The 23,016-nt window shown below is 47.1% G+C and overlaps 1 protein-coding gene across 27 annotated transcripts in view; it reads right to left on the bottom strand.

Moving 5' to 3' along the window:
• FANCA (FA complementation group A) overlaps nucleotides 1-23,016 on the bottom strand; it is a 57,359-nt gene that overhangs the window by 29,737 nt on the left and 4,606 nt on the right. For 11 of the 27 annotated variants that reach the window (XR_011538574.1, XR_011538573.1, XR_011538575.1 and 8 more), the window contains exons 6-20: nucleotides 22,050-22,123; nucleotides 16,273-16,385; nucleotides 14,466-14,548; nucleotides 13,819-13,852; nucleotides 13,240-13,306; nucleotides 11,420-11,532; nucleotides 10,208-10,284; nucleotides 9,697-9,838; nucleotides 9,023-9,156; nucleotides 5,791-5,901; nucleotides 4,418-4,513; nucleotides 4,259-4,318; nucleotides 3,309-3,397; nucleotides 2,464-2,524; nucleotides 2,317-2,366 (exon numbers count right to left, since the gene is read on the bottom strand). Coding sequence is in view for 14 of the 27 variants with exons in the window: in XM_070614025.1 (XP_070470126.1) it covers nucleotides 2,317-2,366; nucleotides 2,464-2,524; nucleotides 3,309-3,397; nucleotides 4,259-4,318; nucleotides 4,418-4,513; nucleotides 5,791-5,901; nucleotides 9,023-9,156; nucleotides 9,697-9,838; nucleotides 10,208-10,284; nucleotides 11,420-11,532; nucleotides 13,240-13,306; nucleotides 13,819-13,852; nucleotides 14,466-14,548; nucleotides 16,273-16,385; nucleotides 22,050-22,123 (1,304 nt within the window). In the remaining 13 variants the exon portion in view is untranslated. Of the gene's footprint in view, nucleotides 1-2,316; nucleotides 2,367-2,463; nucleotides 2,525-3,308; nucleotides 3,398-4,258; nucleotides 4,319-4,417; nucleotides 4,514-5,790; nucleotides 5,902-9,022; nucleotides 9,157-9,696; nucleotides 10,029-10,207; nucleotides 10,285-11,093; nucleotides 11,166-11,419; nucleotides 11,533-12,005; nucleotides 12,119-13,239; nucleotides 13,307-13,818; nucleotides 13,853-14,465; nucleotides 14,549-16,272; nucleotides 16,386-22,049; nucleotides 22,124-23,016 lie in introns of those variants that run through there. The other 16 variants (XR_011538576.1, XR_011538577.1, XR_011538578.1 and 13 more) reach the window with 13 other exon arrangements.

A 23,016-nucleotide genomic window follows, 5' to 3' on the forward strand; every position in this document is an offset into this window, starting at 1 on the left:
ATCTTGTATCAAGTGAGCCATAAAAAATAAGGTAAAAGTAACACTAGCAGGAATTTTTAAAAAAGAATGAAAAGTATAGATGAGGTAGAGAGATTTTTTTAAGTCACAACAGAATATGATGAATAATGCTATATCAACAAACTTGAAAACTTAGATGAAACGGACAGTGTTCTAGAAATAGAGTAACTACTCAAGAAGAATAAAAATCCAGACTAAATCAATAACCATTCAAGAAACTGAGTCAGTAGCCAACTCTGCCTCCACAAAAGACACTAGGAACACGTGATTTCACAGCCAAGTTTTACCAAACCTTCAGGAACACGGAATGCCCAAGTTGCACAAACTGCTTCAAAGGACAGGAAAGAGGGAAGGCTGCCCAGCTCACTTCATGAAGGACTGAAACCCTGAAGCCAAAGCAGCCAAGACAAGTAGAAGAGAATCAGAGACACAAATGCAAAAATCCTACATAAAATATCAGTAAACCAAATGCAGCAGTTTATAAAACAGAATCATTACCGAGTAGGGGATGCTCCAGGAATACAAGGATGGTGGAAAAAATCTATCACATAACAGAGCACATGAAAACAGCATGATCATCTTAAGAGATGCAGAAAAAGCATTCATTCATGCTCAAAGTCTTTAGAAAATTCATATAGAGAGAACTTTTTTAATACGGTAACGAGCATATATTTATAAACAGCAAATATAATTAATGGTAAAACTTTAGAAGCATTTCTATTTTAGTCAGGAACAAGCTAAGATGCCAGTTTAGTACTCCTGTAGTTCTGTATTGTACTAAAAGTCCTATCCCATATAATCAGACAAAAATTAAGAGGTATGAAAACTGGAAGGAAGAGACAAACTACGTTCTGGTGACAACGTGATTATCTACATAGAAAATCTACTGACCAACCATGAGAAGTCAGTCCGGCAGTTACTGGATAGGAGAGTATATAATCAATGAGAAAACTCAACAGCAAACAATATGCTGTTCACGACAGCAACAAAATCTAGGTACCTAGTAATAAACCTAACAAAAAATTTATGAGATCTTTATAAAGAAAAATCATAAAACACTATGAAAAGACTTGAATAAAGATATACTATGTTCATGGAAGGAAAAACTCAGAATCAACTTTCCTCAAATTAATGTGTAAAATCAATGAAATTCCATTCAAATTCTAAGTTTCATGGCGATATACCAAGGATCTTCACTGAAGCACAGTTAAAAGAGCATAAACTAGAATTCTCCTAAGAGCCCAGTTACGGGCGATGAGTAAATCGGTCCCCATAGTCACACGGCCCTACTGTCCATTCTGTGTCTGTGTGACCTGCAGCCGGCTGTGCAACATGGCAGTCCATAGCCACACAGCAGAATCCTACACAGCAGGTGAATAAACTGGAACCATAGGGTGAGTGAAGACGCAAATCGCAAAATGACAGACTGTATCGACTCCACTTTAAAAACACAAAACCATACTATGTGATGTGTATACATACATAATTTATAACTATAAATACATGTAAAAAACCAGGAAAAATTAAACACCCACTTCAGGATAACGGCTTCCTTGGAGAAGAAAAAAGAGGAGGGGATCAGAGAGCTGGACTAAGAGAGGCTTCAACTGGTCTGAACTACTCTATTTTGAACAACAAAAAAGAAAGATAGTAAAATATTAATGTGGGTGGGGCACAAGGGTGTTTTCTTAGTTGGTCTCTGTACTTTTGGAATATTTTGTATCAAAAATAAATAAAAATAAGGAGCCCAGAGAATGGTCTTATCATAAGATGAAAAAATATATTTTTACTTTCTAGCCTTTCTGTTTTCAATCTTCTTATAGGTCCTATCACTTTATAAGAGTTTCACTGGAAAACAGGATTACAGTTTTCTATTTCTCCCAAGAAAGATGACCTTTGGGAAACCAACCAGCTTTCTGCTCCTGGAGGCCTCGCGGGCCCCACGCTATGCAGGAGGCTCCGAGTCTTCTGCAGTGTGCCTTTCACACATCTCTCTTCTCTTCTCCTTCTTTGCTTAAATCCTCCTTCTTTCACAATGATTATGCACCAATAAACCTACTGTAATTCCCAGACCAATCACCCTGGAAGTTCACTGAGGAATGATGCTAAGTGAAGATATTCAGAATCAAAGAAATTTTCTTCTTAAAATCTTAACTAATTTTGAGCCAGTATTTTATAAATAAAACATACATGTGATAAAACACATTTCTCTACAAAAGAGAAATTTCTCTACACATGTCTCTCCCCAACTGACTGCATTGTCAGAAACCCCACTAGAAAGAGAGATGTCCTTCGTACCTCTTCAGGGACTCTATAAAAGCCGCTCGGGAATCAGGGACTCTGGGGAGCTGTTGAGAGGAGAGACGAGATTCGAGTGAGATGCCAGACAGGAATATCCTTGGTCTCTGCCAACTCGGTCCCAAGTTCACGAAGACGCATACTGACCACTCGAGGTGTGAGCAGGGCGGGGAGAAAGTGAGACAGGTAGTAGGGCCTCCTGAATATGCTGCAACACAGAAGGGCAGGTCAAAGGGGCGAACACCGAGTCAGACGGCAGGGATCAGGACACCTTCACGAACACAATAAACATGCCCATTTCCAGATAGTCACCGCGCTGCACAGGGCTGCCTCCTTTCACATCCATGACGTTATAACTCATTTTTAAGTCTTCTTTGTCACTGTTTTGGGACACTTCATGCAAAGGGCAGTCTGTGCTGGTGACAGCCCCACATCCCAGGGAATCTGGACGACACTCTGCCCAAGGCATGGCCAATGAATCTGAGTTAGCCCAAGGCTACGAGGGTCGCTTCAGGTCAATTGTGGGCATTCTCCCTACAGCTGATCTGGAAGTCCCGGGAGCTGCAATCAGTTCACACTTCTCAGAAGCAACACCTTAAGAAAGCTGCCCCACGCTGGCAACAACCAGAATTCAAGATGTTTTGGGATCGCACCAAATTCAACGGAATTTTGCTATTCAACTCCCTATCCTGGCTCCATGCTGGTCACCCATGAAGCATTAATAAAAATCCACGGTTACTACACCGAGGGCCTGTTCCTGTCCCTCTGCACAGTGCAGGCTCTACTCAGCACTTCCTGTGGGCTGTTTGGAGGTGCGGCATGCTTTTCTAAAGAAAACAAGCTTCAAAGCAAGGGCTCCACTCCACCACGCTGCAGGGCCCTTGGCGGGACACTCACCCGGTCTCCCTGGTCTGCCACGAGTACAATGCCTACCCTGCCCCCCGTGGCTCTGAGGAGAGACGAGGAGACAACTCCAGGCAGCAGGACCCTACCTGGCCTCCATGACGGCGACAGGAATTTTCCCCGTGTGCTCAAACAGCAGGATAGCCTTCTCAACATCCTGGGGCGCTTGGCTGTGGGGCTGTTCCGTACAGGGAGGACGAGAGAAGATTCAGAAGAAAAAACCCTGACTGAAGAAGGGTGCCATCCCCCTGTTCTTCCACAGCCCAACAATCCCTGTCATCTCGAGGTCGAGGCACAACACAGCCAGGGGACATTCACAGCAACTCCCTAAGCCCAGCTGCTCAGACCCAGCGATGAGCGGCCCCCACCGACCACTCAGCACCTCCGGGAAGCTGCCACTGCCGCCCTCTCAGCTCCATGCACCTTCCCGCCTCTCCTTTCCGCTGCCCCTCCAGGAGAATAAAGAGTTCCAATTGAAGATTTTCAGGGGGGAAGGGGCAGAGACTTAATTTTTGAGATTTAAAAAAATTATGAAATGGCAACTTATGAATAGCAATAAATCTTAAGTGGAAAGGTGCATTAAATATTTTAAAATATTCACCTAACACTTTAATGGTATCTCTAAAGGCTCACCAGCAACTCGTAACTTTTAAGTAAAATGGCCTTTAAAAAATACATAGTGGTACATATGCCATACGGCCCTCTGACATTTGGTTTACATTAAGTATAGCTAACACCTTTTTCTGCAGTTCCTAGAAGAACACGACTGCCCCCCCCAACCCCGTTTTACAGACCTCCTCTTCCATTCAGATCTACGTGCAGGGAGACCTCCTGTAAGACAAACCTTCCTGCACAGCGACTGTCCTTGTTCCTGCCCTGAACTGTGTGTAATATGGCAGAACAACACCTGCAGATAGCTGTCACCCTCCAGCTGCACCAGAGGTACCAGCTCCCAGACACAGAAGGCTCAAACGCTCAACCCAGCCACAGGGAACGAGGCTGTGCCTGGGAGCAGGGGAGAGGCCTGAGCGGACGTTACCTCTGTGACGTCCCTGGCTGAAGACAAATCCTCATAGAGCCCCATGTTTTCTATAGAAACCTGCAGAGGAGACATGAGCAAGCGCGTGAGAGCCCAGACAGACAGTGGCCTGCGTGGGGAGAGGCTGGGGGGGCAGGCATGCAGGGGGCTGGGACTCACCTTGAGGTCGGCCAGCCGTGTCTTGGCCAGCGTGACATAGTCTGTGAGGAGGGAGCGGTACTTGTTGGGAACCAGCGGCGGGTGGAGAATGTGCACCTGGGGGCAGATGGCAGAGAAGGATTACATCAGCCTTTGAATGTTTGTGACTTTTTGGGGAAAGTCAAAGAATCAGCCAAAGACCACCAGGGCAAAATCTGGAAGCAGGACAGACGGAATGTTGGGTGAGGATCTCCACATGCGCCACCGAATGTTCCTCCAGAAGTGGGCCAGGCCGGGGAGAGGGCAGGAAGGGTCCTGACACAAAGCTGGTCCCTTGGCCACCACAACCCTGGCCCTCCTCTCAGATGGGAGGCACTTGGCGCTGCAGGTAGTGTTCATGTCTGTAATCATGAGGCACCGTCCATCTCAAAGGACCGCCAGCTGAGACCACAAACACGGCAGTGCCCAGGGGAGACGAGGGGTCACACACGAAGGGCAGGGTGGGGAGGGAAGGCCCCCGAGGGGTGAAAGCACAGGAAGCACAGGTGCTGGGCTTCACGGGGGTGGGGGGTCTATTACATCATATGCATTCTTTGGAATGTAATCCAAGTTTCTTAATTAAAAAAAAAAAGATAAGAATCAGTTTCTAGGTGTCCTGCCCCCAAAATGAATGGTGGGCACAGTGATCTGATTAAAAAAGATAGCATATAGTGAGGCCTTTTAATCACAAGGTTAATACAGACTTGTTATTAAAAATGCAAACTTGGGCCAGCCCGGTTACATAGTGGTCAGGTCAGGGCGCTCCACTTCAGCAGCCCGGGGTTCACGGTTCAGATCCCAGGTGTGGACCTACACACATCATGCCATGCTGTGGTGGTGTCCCACATACAAAAAATAGAGGAATATGACACATTATGTTAGCTCAGGGCTAATCTTCCTCACCGCCCCCAAAAAAAGCAAACTCTATCCTAGAATGTAAAGTCTTCCACTCCCACAAGTAATGGCCAGTGGCAGTTAGGGGGTACATCTTTCCAGATTCTTCTTCAATATAAAAATGTATTATTTTTTTAAAAACAGAGACAGATCATACACCACCTCCTGTTGACAAGGTGTTCATCATGTATAACCGGGTGCCGAAAACATCTTTCTGCGACAGCATACAGACCTGCTTCGTTCTTCTGAAGGGCTGAGATACCTCACTGCACAGTGACGTCATCATTTATTTGCCATCTCCTCGGGAGAGACTGGCATTTGCCTTTACAAACCCGCTTTCCCTGGCTGTACACTGACATCCCTAGTTGTAGAGTTTGCATCAGAGAAGGTCAGCAGGATGCCCGGGGTTGGGTGGGGACCAAGGAGGACGTGAGCTGAAGGTGCCCCAGCCAGCTTCTGACCTGCATGTACCGGGCTCCCTCGAAGGGCACGAGGTCCGACAGGAACTTGAAGAGGAAGACCAGTGCCTTCTTGCTGCAGCCGTGGGAGCCCCTTGCACTCCCAAAGGAGGCCTGGAGGGAGAGAAGGGCATGAGGACTGGGCAGGGGGCAGCGCTCTGCGAGGGGCCAGGCCATCCATGCAGTAACTCATCACACAGCAGTGGCTGCTGCCCTGCCTCTGCCTCAAAACGGAAAACTTCTACTGCAAAAAAAGAGAAACAACAAAGCCATCTTGTTCACATGATTTCAGGATGTCCTAGCTGCACCTCAACTGAAGAGATGGGCTGAAAGTTTATTAAGAAACTGAAATTAGGGGCCAGCCCAGTGGCATAGTGGTTAAGTTCACACACTCTGCTTCGGTGGCCTGGGGTTTGCCAGTTCGGATCCCAGGTACGGACCTACACACTGCTCAAGCCATGCTGTGGCAGGCGTCCCACATATAGAGCAGAGGAAGATGGGCACAGATGTTAGCTCAGGGCCACTCTTCCTCAGCAAAAAGAGAAGGATTGGTGGTGGATATTAGGTCAGGGCCAATCTTCCTCAAAAAAAAGAAAGAAAGAAAAAAAACCCTGAAATTAAAAATGTATTCCTGTAGAAAGCAGTAACTATATATCTTTTTGTGAACTTTAGAGGCACAATTTATTAGCTGCCCTAAAAGGGCTCTTTCTTTGGCAAATACATTCATTCCATGCAATGAAGCCACTTCTGAACCAAACTTGTGAGTGGATGAGATCACTGCAGGGAGGCGGTGAAGAGGGTGGTCCCTCAGGACCCTGAAGGTACCCAGATCACAACAGAAAAGCAGACCCTCCAGCGATGCCTTGTGTACGACTGGGGATGAAGGAGACTCCAAATAGGCGTTGGCCCTGAACACGTCGCAAACGAGCCTCAAAGAGAACTAAACACCCCACCACAAGCGACCCAAGGTCCTGCCACCCAGGCCCATGTGGAAGCCCAGCCCACCATCACAGCCCGTCAAAATTCCGTCAGGTACTGCTGCTGATCATCACAAGACGAGCGGGGCTCACAGCTCTTCTTTCAGAGCGTGCGATGTAATTCTTGTGAATACTGTGATGTGCAGACAGACACTAGAAGTCGTTAGGTTAAAAGGGGACTCCCTGGGGCGGGCCCAATGGCGTAGCAGTTAAGTTCAAGTGCTCCGCTTTGGCTGCCTGGGGTTCACCAGTTCGGATCCCGGGTGCAGACCTACGCACCACTTGGCAAGCCATGCTGTAGCAGGCAACCCACATATAAAGTAGAGGAAGATGGGCACAGATGTTAGCTCAGGGCCAGGCTTCCTCAGCAAACAGAGGAGGTTTGGCAGCAGACACTAGCTCAGGGATAATATTCCTCAAAAAAAAAAAAAAAAAGAGGACTCCTCATTGCCATTCAGCCCCCATCTTACACCCTCCCAACCAAGTGCAACGGGCATCAGTTCCCTCCATTCAATCTGTCTGCATGGAGAGGTTCCTGACTCTTGGCAACATCCACTCAATTAAGAGTGAGCCTCAATATACACCGAAAACAGGGTTAGAAATGAACTACATAGGAGCTCCACAGTTTATTTAAAGTATTTATGTAAAGTGTCTGAAGTCACACACATCCCCAGAGCTGGGGTTACAACGGCGTTTAGTGTCACTAAAGGAAAAAAGAAGTTCTTTTCATTATTAGAAAAATTACAGCTAAGAACTGTATTCCTGACCCCAGAGGACTCAAATTTGTAATAATCACATTGGTCTATTTACATTAACATTCCTGAAAATAAAGATTAAAACAGATCTTTAAACACTGAACATACACATAAACATTTGTCAAACTTATCCAACCATTCACTTAATTTGGGTGCATTTTATTTTATATAAATTATACCCCAATAAAGTTGATTTAAAAAGGCAAAAGGGGGGCCTGCCCCATGGCTGAGTGGTTAAGTTCACACACTCCATTTCGGCGGCCCAGGGTTTCGCCAGCTTGAATCCTGGGTGTGGACTCAGCATCGCTCATCAAGCCATGCTGAGGCAGTGTCCCACATAGCACAGCCAGAAGGTCCTAGAACTAGAATATGCAACTAGGTACTGGTGAGCTTTGGGGAGGAGAAGAAGAAAAAAAGAAGACTGGCAACAGATGTTAGCTCAGGTGCCAATCTTGAAAAAAACAAAAAAAGGTAAAAGAAAAAACAAAACCAAAAAAACACTCTCAACGCAGCACTTCAGAAGCCTTCCTCTCCCACCACGTGTCGCCTTGAGAACTGAACACGTGTAGGCCCTGGGGGACACCTGGCTGTGACCACAGCATCTGGGCAGAGCTCTCGGCAGACACAGAACACATAAACACAGGGAACAGAGTCAGCTCAGTCTGACCCACCCAGAGAGCACTAGGGCAGATTCTGGAGTCAGTCCCTCAGCGCCCTTACTGCAGACACAGCCAACAACCCACGTGCAGCCAGCGGGGGCCGTGGGCTGACTACCCAGAGCTGGTGGAAGCCCAGGCTGAAGGATCTCCAGGGAATAAAAGAAGAAAGCAAGATTCAGGGTCCCCCATCCTCAACCAACACAGCAGACAGACAGAAGCTGGGCTCTGGGCAGGGGGGGGCTGCCCCTGCAAACTGGAGGAAGGTAAGCTCCCCACAAAGAAGCAACAATGGTGCCGTGGGAAACCCCAGAACTTCTACACAGAAAGAGATCGCTTTGTCAACGACAGATTCGCACGTGCCTGACCATCAAAGCTGATCTCAGAAGATGCCCACCAGGCACAGCCTGGGCTCTTACGGGGCCCTCGGAAGCAGGGACCCAGCAGGTCTGGGAACAGTGGCACAAACGTGGGAGAGAGAAGAGAAAGACAGACCCAAGAAGCCTCAGAGTGCTCCTCCCAGACTGATGGGAGCACAGCAGCACTCAGTACACCTGCAGGCAGAAGCGGCCACGTGTGCCTTCTCTCTCCTATGACCTCACAGATGTTCTCGTAAGAGGGGGAAGGGGCCCTGTCAGGCAGGCCAGGCAGCAACCTGGGGAAGGGCTCAGCCCCTGGATGGGGAACTCAGAGCCCCTAAGGGAGGCCAAGAGGTACACATCGGGGTTGGCCTGGGGCCATCTCTGCAGAGCTGACCCATGGAATGCATTCATTCTCATGATGGCGGGTCGGGGGAATATGTCAATGGCTGGCTGGGAGTACCAGCTGGTCAGCCGAGGTGACTCACCTGGAACCAGTCTGCATATGATGGGAACACGGAGGGGCCCTCCAGGGCAGCCTGACGCACAACCAGGAACGCAGTGACCATGCTGTCCAGGTCACAACTCTCGAACGCGCGGGCCAGCAAACGAGCCACCCAGTCTAGACAAGAACCACCACAGTCAGAGCAAGTACAGGAGGGCGTCTGGGAGAAATAAAATGTGTGCGTCCGCTGGGGATCGAGCATTCCAGTTACGAGGCTGTGCATGTCTCACGCCAATTTCAAGAGGCTGCATAATGCTCATAGTGTGCCAGACACCAACTGTGAGAGGCTGTCACACGCAGCAGTGTGCATGACCTCAGCGCAGCAGCCGGCACCACAGGCGAGGCTGCCTGACAGCACAGACACAGGAGGCAGGGCACCTTCGGGCAGGTGAGGGAGGGCTTCTGTCCTCACTGAGATGGACAAGGATTCCGCCAACAGGCTCACTCACAAATGCTGGGGTTTTGCCGACAACAGATGAACTGCATGCGCTTGCACATGTGCACCCCTGCTTGTGCGTGCACCCATGTGCGTGCGTACGCACACGCACACACGCGCGCAAACACGCACACACACGCACACACACACGCACACACGCGCGCACACACACACGCACACACAGAGACTCAGAACACCACAGGACCCCCACCAAAGCGCACCATGAACCAGCTGCTGTGCTTCCGGTAAGCAGATCACCAGTGTGGACACACAGGAGAGCACGTGCTGCCAGTTCACCTCATGTGTCTCCAGAACTTCTTGTAAATGGCCAACCAGCTCCTCAGGACTCAGTATCACAAAGAGCTGGAACAAAAGTGCCCCCCTTGGCTGTCAAAGCAAGCCACTCGTCAGGCAGCAGCTGGATCCCCACCTCCATCCCACTTCCTGTCAGACACGACACAGAGTTGGAACAGTGGACACCTGTGCGTCTCTCCTCTCCGCAGAGGTAAGTACCGGCTGGAGGAATTCTCATTTTCAGGAGAAGGTCCTTTACCTAAGGGGCAAGTTCAGTCTCTGGACACCCAGACTAGGAGTCCAGACATGGACAGCTGTGTCTGTGCAGACTCTAGCCTCACTTTACAAGGACTAGGAACCACACAGCCTCATGGAAGCAGATCCGAGAGGCCACCTTGTGCATGCAGTGGCAAGTGTCAATGCCACCACCACACTCACCTTGCGGAACAGACTGGTGAGCAGAGGGGGCGTCTTTGCAAAGCTCCACTCTCTCTGCATTTGAACAGCATCAGAAACTTCACTCAGGAGATGAAATAGACAAAATGTCAGTAATCATCAAAAACCTCTGTTTTAAAGATTTTATTTTTTTCCTTTTTCTCCCCAAAGTCCCCCGGTACCTAGTTGTATATTTTCAGTTGTGGGTCCTTCTAGTTGTGGCATGTGGGACGCTGCCTCAGCATGGCCTGATGAGCAGTGCCATGTCGGCGCCCAGGATTTGAGCCAGCAAAACCCTGAGCCGCTGAAGCAGAGTGAGCGAACCCAACCACTTGACCATGGGGCCAGCCCCCAAAGAACTGTTTTAAAGCTTCACTGTCAAAAAACTACCTTGTTTTAATTTGCATTTTTGAATTTTTAGTGAGATTCACCATTTCCCTGTTTGTCAACCATTTTCTATGTTATCAAATGTCTATGTCTTTGGTCCAGTTTATCCTTTATCATATTTGCTACAAATATTCTCTACTCAGTCCATTACATTTTAATTCTGGTGCTTTTAAGCTCTCACTGTCGATGAGCAATCAGTGAGGATGCTGCAGAGAGGACGGCTGGCTGGAGCAGGCACTGAGAAGCTATGCCAAGCCCTCCAAAAGGACAACACAGCATCTGTCAGGAGCTTCCTGTGCCCCACCTGAGGATCCACCCGGGGGATCTGCCCCCAACTCAGAGAAGGCTCCGTAGGCAAGGTGTTCACTTCAGCCTCATTTTAACAGTGAAAACCTGCAGACCAACTGCCGCTGAAGGGATGGCGATGTCAGCCAAAGGACACCCATGGGTAGAAGATGACGTAACTGTTACACACTTTTAATAAAACCATGTAACTACATAAGGAGATGCTTACGACGTGTGACGTATGACAACAGAACCTTGGGATTTGTAGTATAACTATGTTTTCAAAAACCTATTTAGAGAAAACCACAAGAAAGGTTTCATGTTAAGGTATTTCTATTTTGGTGATGAGATGGGTAACAATTCTTCTTTCCACACTTCTTTAATTCTAAATTTTCTTTATGAGAATGCATACTTTCAAGAGGAAGAATATTTATACTAAAGCATCCTTCATGATCTCAAAGTCTCTTACAACGTTAACATCAGGGCCTATGCACCCGTCAAGGGAGACAGCCGTCCCCAAATAAACTGGGCCCCAGGACTCACCTCTCAGCACAGGCTTGTGGGTGAGTATCTGAGTGAGAGTGTGGCTGAAAAACCTCTTTGGAGCATCTGTTGAAATTATACTGCCAAACGTCTGTCCACTGAACGTGCTGAACCTGCAAACACGGCAGAAAGAGGCTCAGGAATGGAGAGCCTCCCAGGCTCCCGGCCTGCCCGGGGCCAGCTGAGGGCTCCGGCCTCATGCACAGCGAACGGCTCATCAAACCCTCTCTGTCCAGAAAAGCCACCGCTCCAGCACAGGGCCCACAGGCTCGCACTTTTGAACCCTGACACACTTTCTCTGACAGGCCACTGGCCACAGACTTGAAATGGAATCCATGGAATTGTAGTTTCAACGAGAAAGAAAACAGAGGCAATGAAGACGCCTCCTGTGCAGAGAAGCAGGACAGACATCAGAGTGAGCTCGGGCCAGGCCCGCACAGAACAAAGGGAGTCCCCCATCACAGCAACCTGGAGCCAACGGCAGGACCAGGTCCCAGAAAACGTCAACACTGCAAATCCTTGGTTTCCCTGTCTGTGAAATGGGGGGCAGAGACAGCAGGGGCCTGCCAAGCCGTGAGCAAAGTACCTGGTACACGCAGGCGCACAAATGCGGCAACCGCTCCTAAAGCCTGTGTCGATCGACAGGACGAGGAAGGAAAGGCCATCCATGAGGGGGAGCTGCACATCACCCACAGGCCACTGACAGGTCAGAGGAACAAAGGGTGACAGGCCGACAGCAGCGTGCCAAGGTCAGCATCACAGTTGACCCTACCCTGACTCCTCAGTGGAAAGAACCCAGGGTCCCAGCAGCTCTGTGACCTGCTCCAGAGTCACATGTGCAATGAGGAGAAGCCAGACATGGGGCTAACCTTCCCCTCGGTGCCAGGAGGCTGGCCACCCAGATTTTTAGGGGATGTCTGATTTTACTGTAAGTACTGGCAACTAATTAAAAACTTAAAAAAACAAAACAGATTGGCAGTTATCTGACTCCGGGGACATGATATGAGTAGTCCAGTCAGGCATATTGTAAAAATGCATAAAATTTAGAGACCAAAGCAGTGTTTTATACACGGATTAAATAAAGTACTGAATTATACGGCACCACTGAGGACTACTAAAGTAATTGTGGACTACAGGCAATCAGGAGCAGAACAATTAATGGAAAGATTTACAAGGCCTGGAAACGCTGGGAAATTCTCCTGGTTTCCAGAAGACAGCCAGCTTCTAGGTTGGCCTCACCCCACTTTACTTTGAAGCAAACCCTGACACCTGAAGGTGCAACCCACAAGGACGTCAACATGTACCACCACAGGGCCAGGGAGAGAAAGCACATGTGGCAAACCGCGGCTCCTGGTGAATCTGAGCTGGAGCCTGGGAGAGCAGGGGAAGGGGACAGGGGAAGATGACTAATAGCTGTGTGTTCTAGAAAGCCCCGTGGAAGGGGCCTGAGAGGGCTGGCACAAGGGAGACAGCCAAGACAATGAGAACGCCCTGGGGCGCCCTCAGTGGGAGAGGGGCCCACGTGACCCTTAGGAATCGGGGCTTAAAGGAACAAAGGGCCTATCCCCTCAGACCAGGAATGCTGGCACATGATTCCTACAGGAAGAGGGCTCAGCCTCCTGCCACATCTTCAGAAGGAGCAGGCAGACCAGAGGGTTTCTAGTGCTTTCCAGCTGTCACCCCTCCTGACATTATCACAATGAGAGAGTGTGCTCAGGAGTTAGCTGTCGATATGTCAGGAGCGTCTGAAATACCTAGGCCCTCTAACCTTGCAGGAATCACCCCCGAGAGGGCCCGCAGGCCTGCCCCCACAAACGTACCAGCAGCTCACTGCCTTGTGCGCTGGGGACTCCTCCTGCAGGCCAGCAGCCAAAGCTTCAAGTGCAACTGAGGACAACATGAGAAGAGAACACACAGCACGTCGCCACCGTCCGTCAGAAGCAACCCGGATTAAGTATTTTTGGAGAAGTCAGGTAACGGATCTTCAGGAAGAGCTCCTGGATTCCCAAGCTCCCGGCCTCCCAGGCCTCCCAGAGCCCTGGATGGCACAAGTCCTTCAACCTTCCAAGCATCCCCATGGGACCAAAGACAGCCTTTAAAATCAATCAAAACATGTCGACAATCAAGTGTCTCCCTAACTGACCACTAAACTGGTATCATTTACAGCTCTAGAGATTAAATGTGAAGCCACCAGGAACTGAAAGCCAGGAGAAAAAGTGAGGATAAGTTGAGACCAAGTTACAACCAAAAAAAGGGGTGTTCCGGTACCAGGACTCCAGAGGGTGAAATATACCAACAGATCTGGGTGAAATACTCAAAAGGGAAAGGCGGACAACTGTGACCACTTCCCATCAGCCAGCTAAGTCATTCCCAGAGTGGGCGCTACGCAGCTGACTCACACAGTAGCATCCTCTCCAGCACATCACGGGCGACCTGCCGAGAGAGAACAGACGCCGTCACTGCAGTCACACACACCACTCAGGACAGCTAGCTGCTACCATGTCAAACGAAAACTCACTTGACAAAGAGGTCCACCCTAAGATCTCCTCTTAGTCAAACATCACCCCGGTACTGAGGAGACTCAGGCCCAAGGCCCGCCGCAGCCTGGGGCCTCCCGGCCTGGCCTCCTCTGCCATTGGATTGAGCTCAGGAGATGTCAGCTCAGAAGAGTCCTGCCAAAGCTCTCTAGGCCGGGACCCGGTGAGGAGATCTCCCTTTCCTCCGTCTACAAACACGGGCCCAGACTCTATGCCGCGGTGAGACCGTCGCCCTTGAGAGCATCGGAAACCAGAAGACAGGCTGGGGGACACACCACGGCCTCTTTCCGTTTCCTCACATCTGCTGGACACGGGGAGCACCTCATGCTAACAAAACAGATTTCCTCACAAAAAGCTTATCAACTGTACTGTGGGTCAAAACGTTAGCCAGTGGCTGAAGAACTTCCAAAAGGGAGCAAAAACTCAGGATGGGGACTGCTCTCTATGCTGAAGCACATTTTCATAATGAGGGCAATTCTGCAAACTCTTCATTTGAGTTTTCCTCTTACCTGGGGCATCTGTTCAGGCTCCACATTTCTTCTCAGATCTGAGTTTTTCTGAAATCCCATCAAAACAAATATTCGCACAAAATCTGAAAACCAAAAAACCAAAGTGTTACATAGACTGTAGTCTCCAAACAGCCATGCATCACACAGACTGCAGGCCTCAGAGGGGCCAGGAGGGCGAAGACCACGAGGGCTGCCAGGAGAGCCCGCTGCTGGCCCAGGAGCCCCTGCAGGGGCTGCCGCTCACCAGCCACCACACAGTGCTCGCTAAACCCCGCCAATCAAAGCACTTATTGAATCAGACTTTCCTTCTTGTCCTTCTACTTGAAAGGGAAATACTTACAACCAATCACGTTTATAGTAAGGATTTTTCTCTCTTAAAGCAAACAAAAAAGTAGCTTCTATAGGTTTCTTGTGGATTTTTTTCTCCAGCCAATCTCCTACACCAGTAATACAAGGAACACTGTAGAAGGACCCAGAAACATTATAATCTGGGAAGTGAGGCAGGAAATGAACTCATATCTTCTGAAAAGATCAGAATCAAGAGGACGGAAATTGAAAAGACTTTCTGGGGGGCGGGCCCCGTGGCCAAGTGGTTAAGTTCGTGGGCTCCACTTCTGCGGCCCAAGGTTCACTGATTTGGATCCTGGATGCAGACACGGCACTGTTCATCAGGCCATGCTGAGGCAGCGTCCCACATGCCACAACTAGAAGGACCCACAACTAAAAAAAAAAAAAGTATACAACTATGTACTGGGGGGATTTAGGGAGAAAAAGCAGAAAGAAAAAAACGACAGCGAAGATTGGCAACAGTTGTTAGCTCAAATGCCAATCTTAAAAAAAAAAAAAGGTTCAACCTTCAAGTTGAACTTAAACTATCTGGGACCAGATAACAGGATTCAAGCATCAAAAGTAGCTCATGTCACCAGGAAAGTCTTAGAAAAAAGGAATGCATATTCTGGAAAGGAAAAAAATCCACAGATGCGTGTATGGAGCATTTCAGTTCTCATCGAACTTCTCATTTACTTGCAGTCTCATTCCTCAGGGGCTCTGGCAATGGTGGGGTTTCCTGGCTCAGAGCAGCAGGGGCCAGGGCCCACTTAAGGGAAAGGTGTCCAGAAACACACAGTGTAAGCAGAAACTGCTACGCTAAGTTGCTGCCTCTGCATCTCACAGTATGACGACCCCCACCACCACCCCCACCCCAATCTGGACACTGAGCAAAGGACCTGAGCTTAGGAAGGCCCAAGTTCCCGCTGCCTTTTCCTGGGGCACCTTTTAAAATGACCACTCAGAGTTGAGCCCACAAAACATCAGCAACCTCCGCCCCAACCACTGCCCCTCCCCCCGGCTCAGTGCGCCCCCTCGATTCTGGGTTCTGTTAGTAACAAATCCTGTGGCTACTTCCTTTGTGTGAGTGTACTGAAACTGCGCCTTCAATCCACACAGCCCCCGGGTTTCCAATTCCCCACAGGGAGCTTGGATGCTGAGGGGGGTGCCCTGCAGACCCCGTGTGGGTGGCTTGCACCTCCTCATTCAGCAGGTCATCATCTGCGCATATTTAACTTAACACACCAGCTACAGGCCCCCCAACACAACAGGTCAACAGGCTGACTTACTGAAATTTCCACACAATTCTAGTTAAATGCGAACCCACAACGACAGGTAGGGATTGAGATGATTTCACGCTAAATTTCCATGCCATGGGTATGGGGAGACTCTCTGCTTCCCATAGATCAGAGCAAAAGAGCATTCTAAATAATGCTTGGGCAAAATTTTACCCAAGAACTTGCCTCTGTTGTAAACTCACCAGAAAGCATAGCCCTGGCGATGTCAGTGTGCTGGCAGGGTGCTTCTACCTGCTCACACAGAAGGCGCAGGTTCCGGAAGAGCCACGAAACCACGGCCTGCAGGTCGGCACAGCTGGGGACACAAGCACACAGCTCACTCTGACCCCGTCGTTCCGACCCCATCAGACCATTTTCTTTCACTCATTTCACTAGGAAGCTTGGGCCACTGAGAACGAGTTAGCAACCATCTGAGCCTGTCTGCCCAAGAAGCCACAACGCGGCCAGCTGACATGAGGGGCCTCAGGGACGGCTGCGACTGATGTTAAAAATCATCATTTTCAAATCACGTATTTATTTGGAGTAGCTTGCTATCATTGGGGAAAAAAAGAAACCAGTAATAATTAAGTAATCAGAGACAATGAAACACACAGCAGCAGTTACAGACTATAGCTTGTCACCAACGGCATCAGCCAAGTGGAATAATCCTGTGGCCTGCAAAGCCTGACCTGGGAGCAGGAGCAGTGAAGGGGGAGCCCTCATGCTCTCACCTGGCAGGTTTGCATTTCCCTCGTGACTAAGGATGCTGGGCATCTTCTCATACGTGAGCTCGGCCATCTGTCTACTTCTCTGGAAAAATGTCTATTGAGATCCTTCGTCCATTCTTTTTTTTTTTTTTTTTTTTTAATTGGCACCTGAGCTAACCTCTGTTGCCAATCTTCCTCTCTTTCAGGCCTAGGTTTTTAATTTTGATGACTTCTAATGTCTCCACTTCTTTTTTTTTTTTTAAGACCTGAGCTAACCTCTGTTGCCAATCCTCTTTTTTTCTTCTTCTTCTTCTTCTTCCCAAAGTGCCCCCATTACATAGTTGTATATTCTAGTTGTGAATACTTCTGGTTGAGCTATGCGGGACACTGCCTCAGCGTGGATTCATGAGTGGTGCCATGTCCGTACCCAGGGTCCGAATCAGGGAAACCCCAGGCAACCGAAGTGGAGCGCGCAAACTTAACCACTCAGCCACAGAGCTGACCCCCCTTTGTCCATTTTTTAATTGGATGATTTGTCTTTTCATTGTTGAGGTATAAGAGTTCTTTACCTATTCTAGATACTAGATCAGATATATGATTTGCAAATATTTTTTCCCATTCTGTGGATTGTCTTTTCATGGTCTAGATACTACTGACACAAAAGTTTTACCATTTGATGAAGCTTAATTGATCTATTTTTCCTCTTGCTGCATGAGTTTAGGTGTCTTATCCAAGAAACCACTGCTTAATCCACGGTCATGCAGATTTACCCTGAAATTTTCTTCCAGGAGTTCTACGGTTTTAGCTTTTACATTTAGGTCTTTGATGCATTTTAAGTTAACTGCCATATGTAGTGTGAGGCAGGGGTCAACTTCATTCTTTTGCATGTAGATGTCCAGTTGCCCCTGTGCCATTTGTTTAAAGACTATTTTGTCCCATTAAATGGTCTTGGCACTCTTGTCAACAATCAACCAACAATAAACATACGGGTTTACATCTGGACCATGAATCTTATTCCACTGATCTATTCCTTATGCCAGTACCACAGTCTTAATAACAGCAACTTTGTAGTAAGTTCTGAAAACAGGAAGTGTGAGTCCTCCAACTTTGTTCTTTCCAAAGGATTTTTAGCTATTCAGGGCCCCTTGCATTTTCACATTGATATTAGGATCAGCTTGTCAATGTCCACAAAGAAGCCAGTTAAAGCCCTGATGGGGACTGCACTGGGCGCAAGGAGCACCTCGGCGGCTGCCGTCTCAGCAGCAAGAAGTCTTCCGATCCGCTGACACGGAACGTCTTTATTTAGGTCTTAACTTCTTTCAATGATGTTTTATAGTTTTCAGTGTACAAGTCTTGCCCTTCTTTAACTTTATTCCTAATTTATTCTTTTTGATGCTCTTTTAAATGGAACTATTTTCTTAATTTTATTTTTAAATTGTTCATTGCTACCATACAAAAACATAATCGACTTCTGTATATTGACGTTGTATCCTGCAACCTTGCTGAATTCATTTATTAGCTCTAATGCTTTTTCGTGTGGATTCCTTGGGATTTTCTCTAGGTAAGATTATGTCATCTGCAAACAGTTCTACTTCTTCCATTCCAATGTGGATGCCTTTTTTTCTTTGCCTAATTCCCTGGCTAGAAACTCCAACACTGCTGAATAGAAGTGTCAACATCCCCGATCTTAGGAGGAAAAGTCTTTATTGTTTCATTACTGTGATCTCACTGTGGGTTTTTCACAGATGACCTGTATCAGGACGAGTTATCTTCTATTCCTAGTTCACTGAGTTGCCATCATAAAAGAGTGTACGATTTTATCAATTGTTTTTTGCATCTATTTAGATGATCCTTCTTGTCCTTTATCCTATTAACATATTGATTTTCAGATGTTAAACCAACCTTGCATTTTTGGGATAAAACTCACTTATGGTGTTTAATCCTTTTCCTGCGTTGCTGGATTCAGTTTGCAAATATATTTTTGAAAATTTTTGCATCTGTATTCATGATATCAATCTATAGTTTCCTTGTCTTGTGATGTTTTTGTGTGGCGTTGATATCAAGGTAACAGTGGCCTCATGGAATAAATTGGAAAGTCTTCCCTCGATTTTCTGGAAGAATTTATGAAGGAATGGCATATTTCCTCTTTAAATGTTTGGTAGAATTCACTAGTGAAGTCATCTGGGCCCGAGATTTTCTTTGTGGGAAGATTTTAAATCAGTAATTCAGTTGGGTTTTTTTTCTTTTCTTTTCTGCTTTTTCTCCCCAAATCTCCCCAGTACATAGTTGTATATTTTAGTTGTGAGTCCTTCTAGTTGTGCAATTTCTTTTCTTGTTATAGATCTCTTCAGATTTTTTCTTTTGAAGCCAGCTGCAGTCATTTTCATCTATCCAGAAATCTGTCCATTTCATCTGTTTTCTAATTTATTGGCATAAAATTGTTCATGATACTCCCCTTATTATGTTTTTAATTTCTGTAAGGTTGGCAGTAACATCCCTTCTTTTCATTCATTTTTTGTTTTTAATTTTTTTTTTTAATGATTGGCACCTGAGCTAACATCTCTTGTCAATCTTCTTTTTTTCTTCTTCTTCTCCCCAAAGCCCCCCAGTACATGGATGTATATTCTAGTTGTGGGTCCTTCTGCCTGTGCTGTGTGGGACGCTGCCTCAGCATGGCTTGATGAGTGATGCCATGTCCACGCCCAGGATCCAAATCAGCAAAACCCTGGGCTAATAAAGCAGACTGCGTGAACCTAACCACTCGGCCATGGAGCCTGCCCCCTTTTTTTCATTCTTTTTTTTCCTTTTCATTCTTGATTTTGGTCATTTGTGTAATCTTTTTCCTTGCTAAGTCTAGCTAAGTTTATCAATTTTGTTGATTTTTTCAAAAAATCAATTTTTTGCTTCATTGATTTTTCTCTGTTACGTTTTCTATTTCACTGACTTCTACTCTAGTCTTTGTTATTTCCTTCCTTCTGCTTACTTTGGGCTTAGTTTGCTCTTCTTTCTCTAGTTTCTTTTTTTTAAGATTGGCACCTGAGCTAACAACTGCTGCCAATCTTTCTTTTTTTTTTTCTGCTTTACCTTCCCCAAACCCTCCAGTACATAGCTGTATATCTTAGTTGCAGGTCCTTCTAGTTGTGGGATATGGGATGCCGCCTCAACATGGCCTGACGAGCGGTGCCATGTCCATGCCCAGGATCCAAACCCTGGGCCGCTGCAGCAGAGCGTGCAAACTTAACCACTCGGCCACAGAGCCGGCCCCTCTAGTTTCTTAAGATCAAAGCTTAAGTCACTGATTTGAGATCCGAATCAGCTCTTTGGAACTCTTTTTTCCAATACAATCACATATTGTGTAACAACAGGGACACAATCTGAGAAACGGATTGTGAGCTTACTTCGTTGTTGTGTGAACATCACAGGTGCACTCACACAAACCTACGTGGTATAGCCTACTACACACCTAGGCTGTACGGTGCTAATCTCACGAGACTACCTTCGAATACTGGGTCTGTTGTTGACTGAAACATCGTTATGCGGTACATGACTGTACAGGCTTCTGCAACTATAAATTTCCCTTCAGACACTCTGTTAGCTGCATTCCACAAATTCTGGTATATTGTTTTCATTTTCATTCATCTCGAGGTATTCTCTAATTTCCCTTGTGATTTCTTTTTTGACCAAATGACTATTTGAATAGTGTTGCTTAATTTCCAAATATTGTGAATTTCCCAAATTCCCTTGTTCTGGATACTACTTCAGTTACATTATGGTTGGAGGATACTGTTGATATGATTCAATCCTACGTTTATCCCAACCTGCTCTCTGTATGCTCTATTCTAGAGACTGTCCCATGCTCAAGAATGTGCTCTGCACTCCTGCTGGGTGGGACATTCTACAGACATTAAGTTAGACTGGGTCTGTAGTGTTGCTCCAGTCTTCACAGCACTGTGATCTGACTAGTTGTCCCACCATTACTGAAGGTAGGCAATGGAAGCTCCAACTACTGTAGTTAAAATGGCCATTTCTCCCTTCAATTCTGTCAGCTTTTGCTTCATATATTTTGGTGCTCCGACATTAGGTCGTATATGTTAGAAAATGTGTTTTTCATATAGTTAAATATACTAATCTTTTCTTTTATAGCCTTTGGGCTTTATATCATATTTAGGCCTTCTCAACTTCAAGATTACAAAAACATTATTCCACGGTTTCTTCTAGTACTTTTATAATTTAATTTTTCCCCTTTGTTTGGTTCATCTAGAATCTTTTTGGTATAAAGATCCAACTTTTAAACTCCGGACGTGACCTACACATCACAAGACCGCTGGTTTCAACTGTGCCTGGCAGTCCCCCAAACCAGACGCCCTGCTTTCCTGACGAGAGAATAAACATGTGACCCTCCAGCCGTCTGTTCGGCTAGGGGAGGAGCAGTCCCCTGGCTGCCTAGAGCAAGTCAGGTAACTGATCTAGGGTTCAAACGCTTCTCCTACACACCTTCAGCCAGTTCGACCTGGGCCCCTCTCCTTCAGCCTACATCTGGGGGCCTGGTGCCATCAGCTCCAGTGTTTCAGGGAGAAAGAGAATAAACTGGACTGCTTCTCTTCTTTATGCACTGCTGGCTAAGGACAAGTCCTTCTCAAGTTTGCTGAGTCATCTGCCACTGGCCCACCCGCCTCCTGCTTCCTCCTCCATCTTCATAGGATTATGCCTTTTTATAAAATCTCTTTTCTGACTCTTGGTGGGATTTCAGGAAGGAATAAAAGTAGTTGCACACATTCTATCAACCATATTTACTGGAACATCTCTTTTTTAGTTCTTAATATTTTATCATGATATACCTTATACAAAAAAAAAATTACAAAGTCTGTGCATGATGAGCGCTTCAATTATAACAAATGTTCTCCTTAAATAAGTAAAGGAATAATTTCTCCAGGTGATCTTCGGCTTTCATATATAAATAAGTGATGCTCGACTAGACTACAAAAGAACAAATCAGGGCTGGCCCCGTGGCCGAGTGGTTAAGTTCACATGCTCTGCTGCAGGCGGCCCAGTGTTTCGTTGGTTCGAATCCTGGGCGTGGACATGGCACTGCTCATCAAACCATGCTGAGGCAGCGTCCCACATGCCACAACTAGAAGGACCCACAATGAAGAACATACAACTATGTACTGAGGGGCTTTGGGGAAAAAAAGGAAAAAAATAAAAACATCTTTAAAAAAAAAAAGAACAAATCACTAACATCCAGGCGACATTAAATCATCATGGAGCACTACCTTTCCAGCAGCTCCCAGAGGCTCACAACGTTGTGTACATGAAGACGCCACAGAGCTTCAAGTGACAAAGAATTCTGAAGGAAAGAAGAGTATCATGAGTCCTTTAAGCGCACAATTTCCCAGGAAACGTTCGGCTTGTGTTCTTAAAGATCATCCTCTATTGCACAGTAAAGTGGAGTAACAAGCACAGCCTAAAATACGTATTTTATCCACTACTGTTTTAAAACTCACCAAGCCTCAGACACTCAGCACCACCATCTTTCATCTCCTCCTGCATCCCACCCCCACTTCTTCCTCAAAGGCTCAGACATGTGCCCTGCCCAGTCTCGTCTCTAGCTCAACCCACTTCTGGGACTTCCTCCATGGGGCCAACACATGATTCCAAAATAGGAACTGGAGATGTCAATCTCTCCTCTCCTTCAGAATCCTTCATTGGCTCCTCACAGCTTTCAGGACAAAGTGCCGACTCTCCGACGTGGCCTAGCCCTCTGTGATCTGGCCTCCCTGTCTCCTCCTGCTTTCTCCCAGTGAGGCCCTCCTTCCTGGAGTGCAGGACACACACCAACCCCCCCGGGTCAACTTGCTCAAGTCTGACCTGTGTGGCACTGCCTACACTGTCCTCTCTGTCTTCAGCCAGCTAACTCATCCTCTTCCTCCACACTCCACACCACTTCCAGCTCTCCTAGGAAGCCTTCCTGAACCAGCCAATCAGACAGTCACCCACTGCGCTCTGCACACCTGTGAACCCCTGTATCACTGCAGTTCGTGTGCATGCAGCTGCCCCTTCCCACAACTAGATAGCCGTGACCCACACCAACGCCTGACGATCAGCTGCACTCTACAGCATATGCTGGGCAGAAAAGCAGGGATGCCAGGAATGCACCGCCAAGGGGTTCTTTCTTTCCTTTTTCTGTATACTTACTGATCTCATTTAATAACCAGTCACTTTGAGCTCTTTCAACTGTTT

This window comes from Equus przewalskii, chromosome 3, assembly GCF_037783145.1.
Source record: "Equus przewalskii isolate Varuska chromosome 3, EquPr2, whole genome shotgun sequence".
Lineage (NCBI taxonomy): Eukaryota > Metazoa > Chordata > Mammalia > Perissodactyla > Equidae > Equus > Equus przewalskii.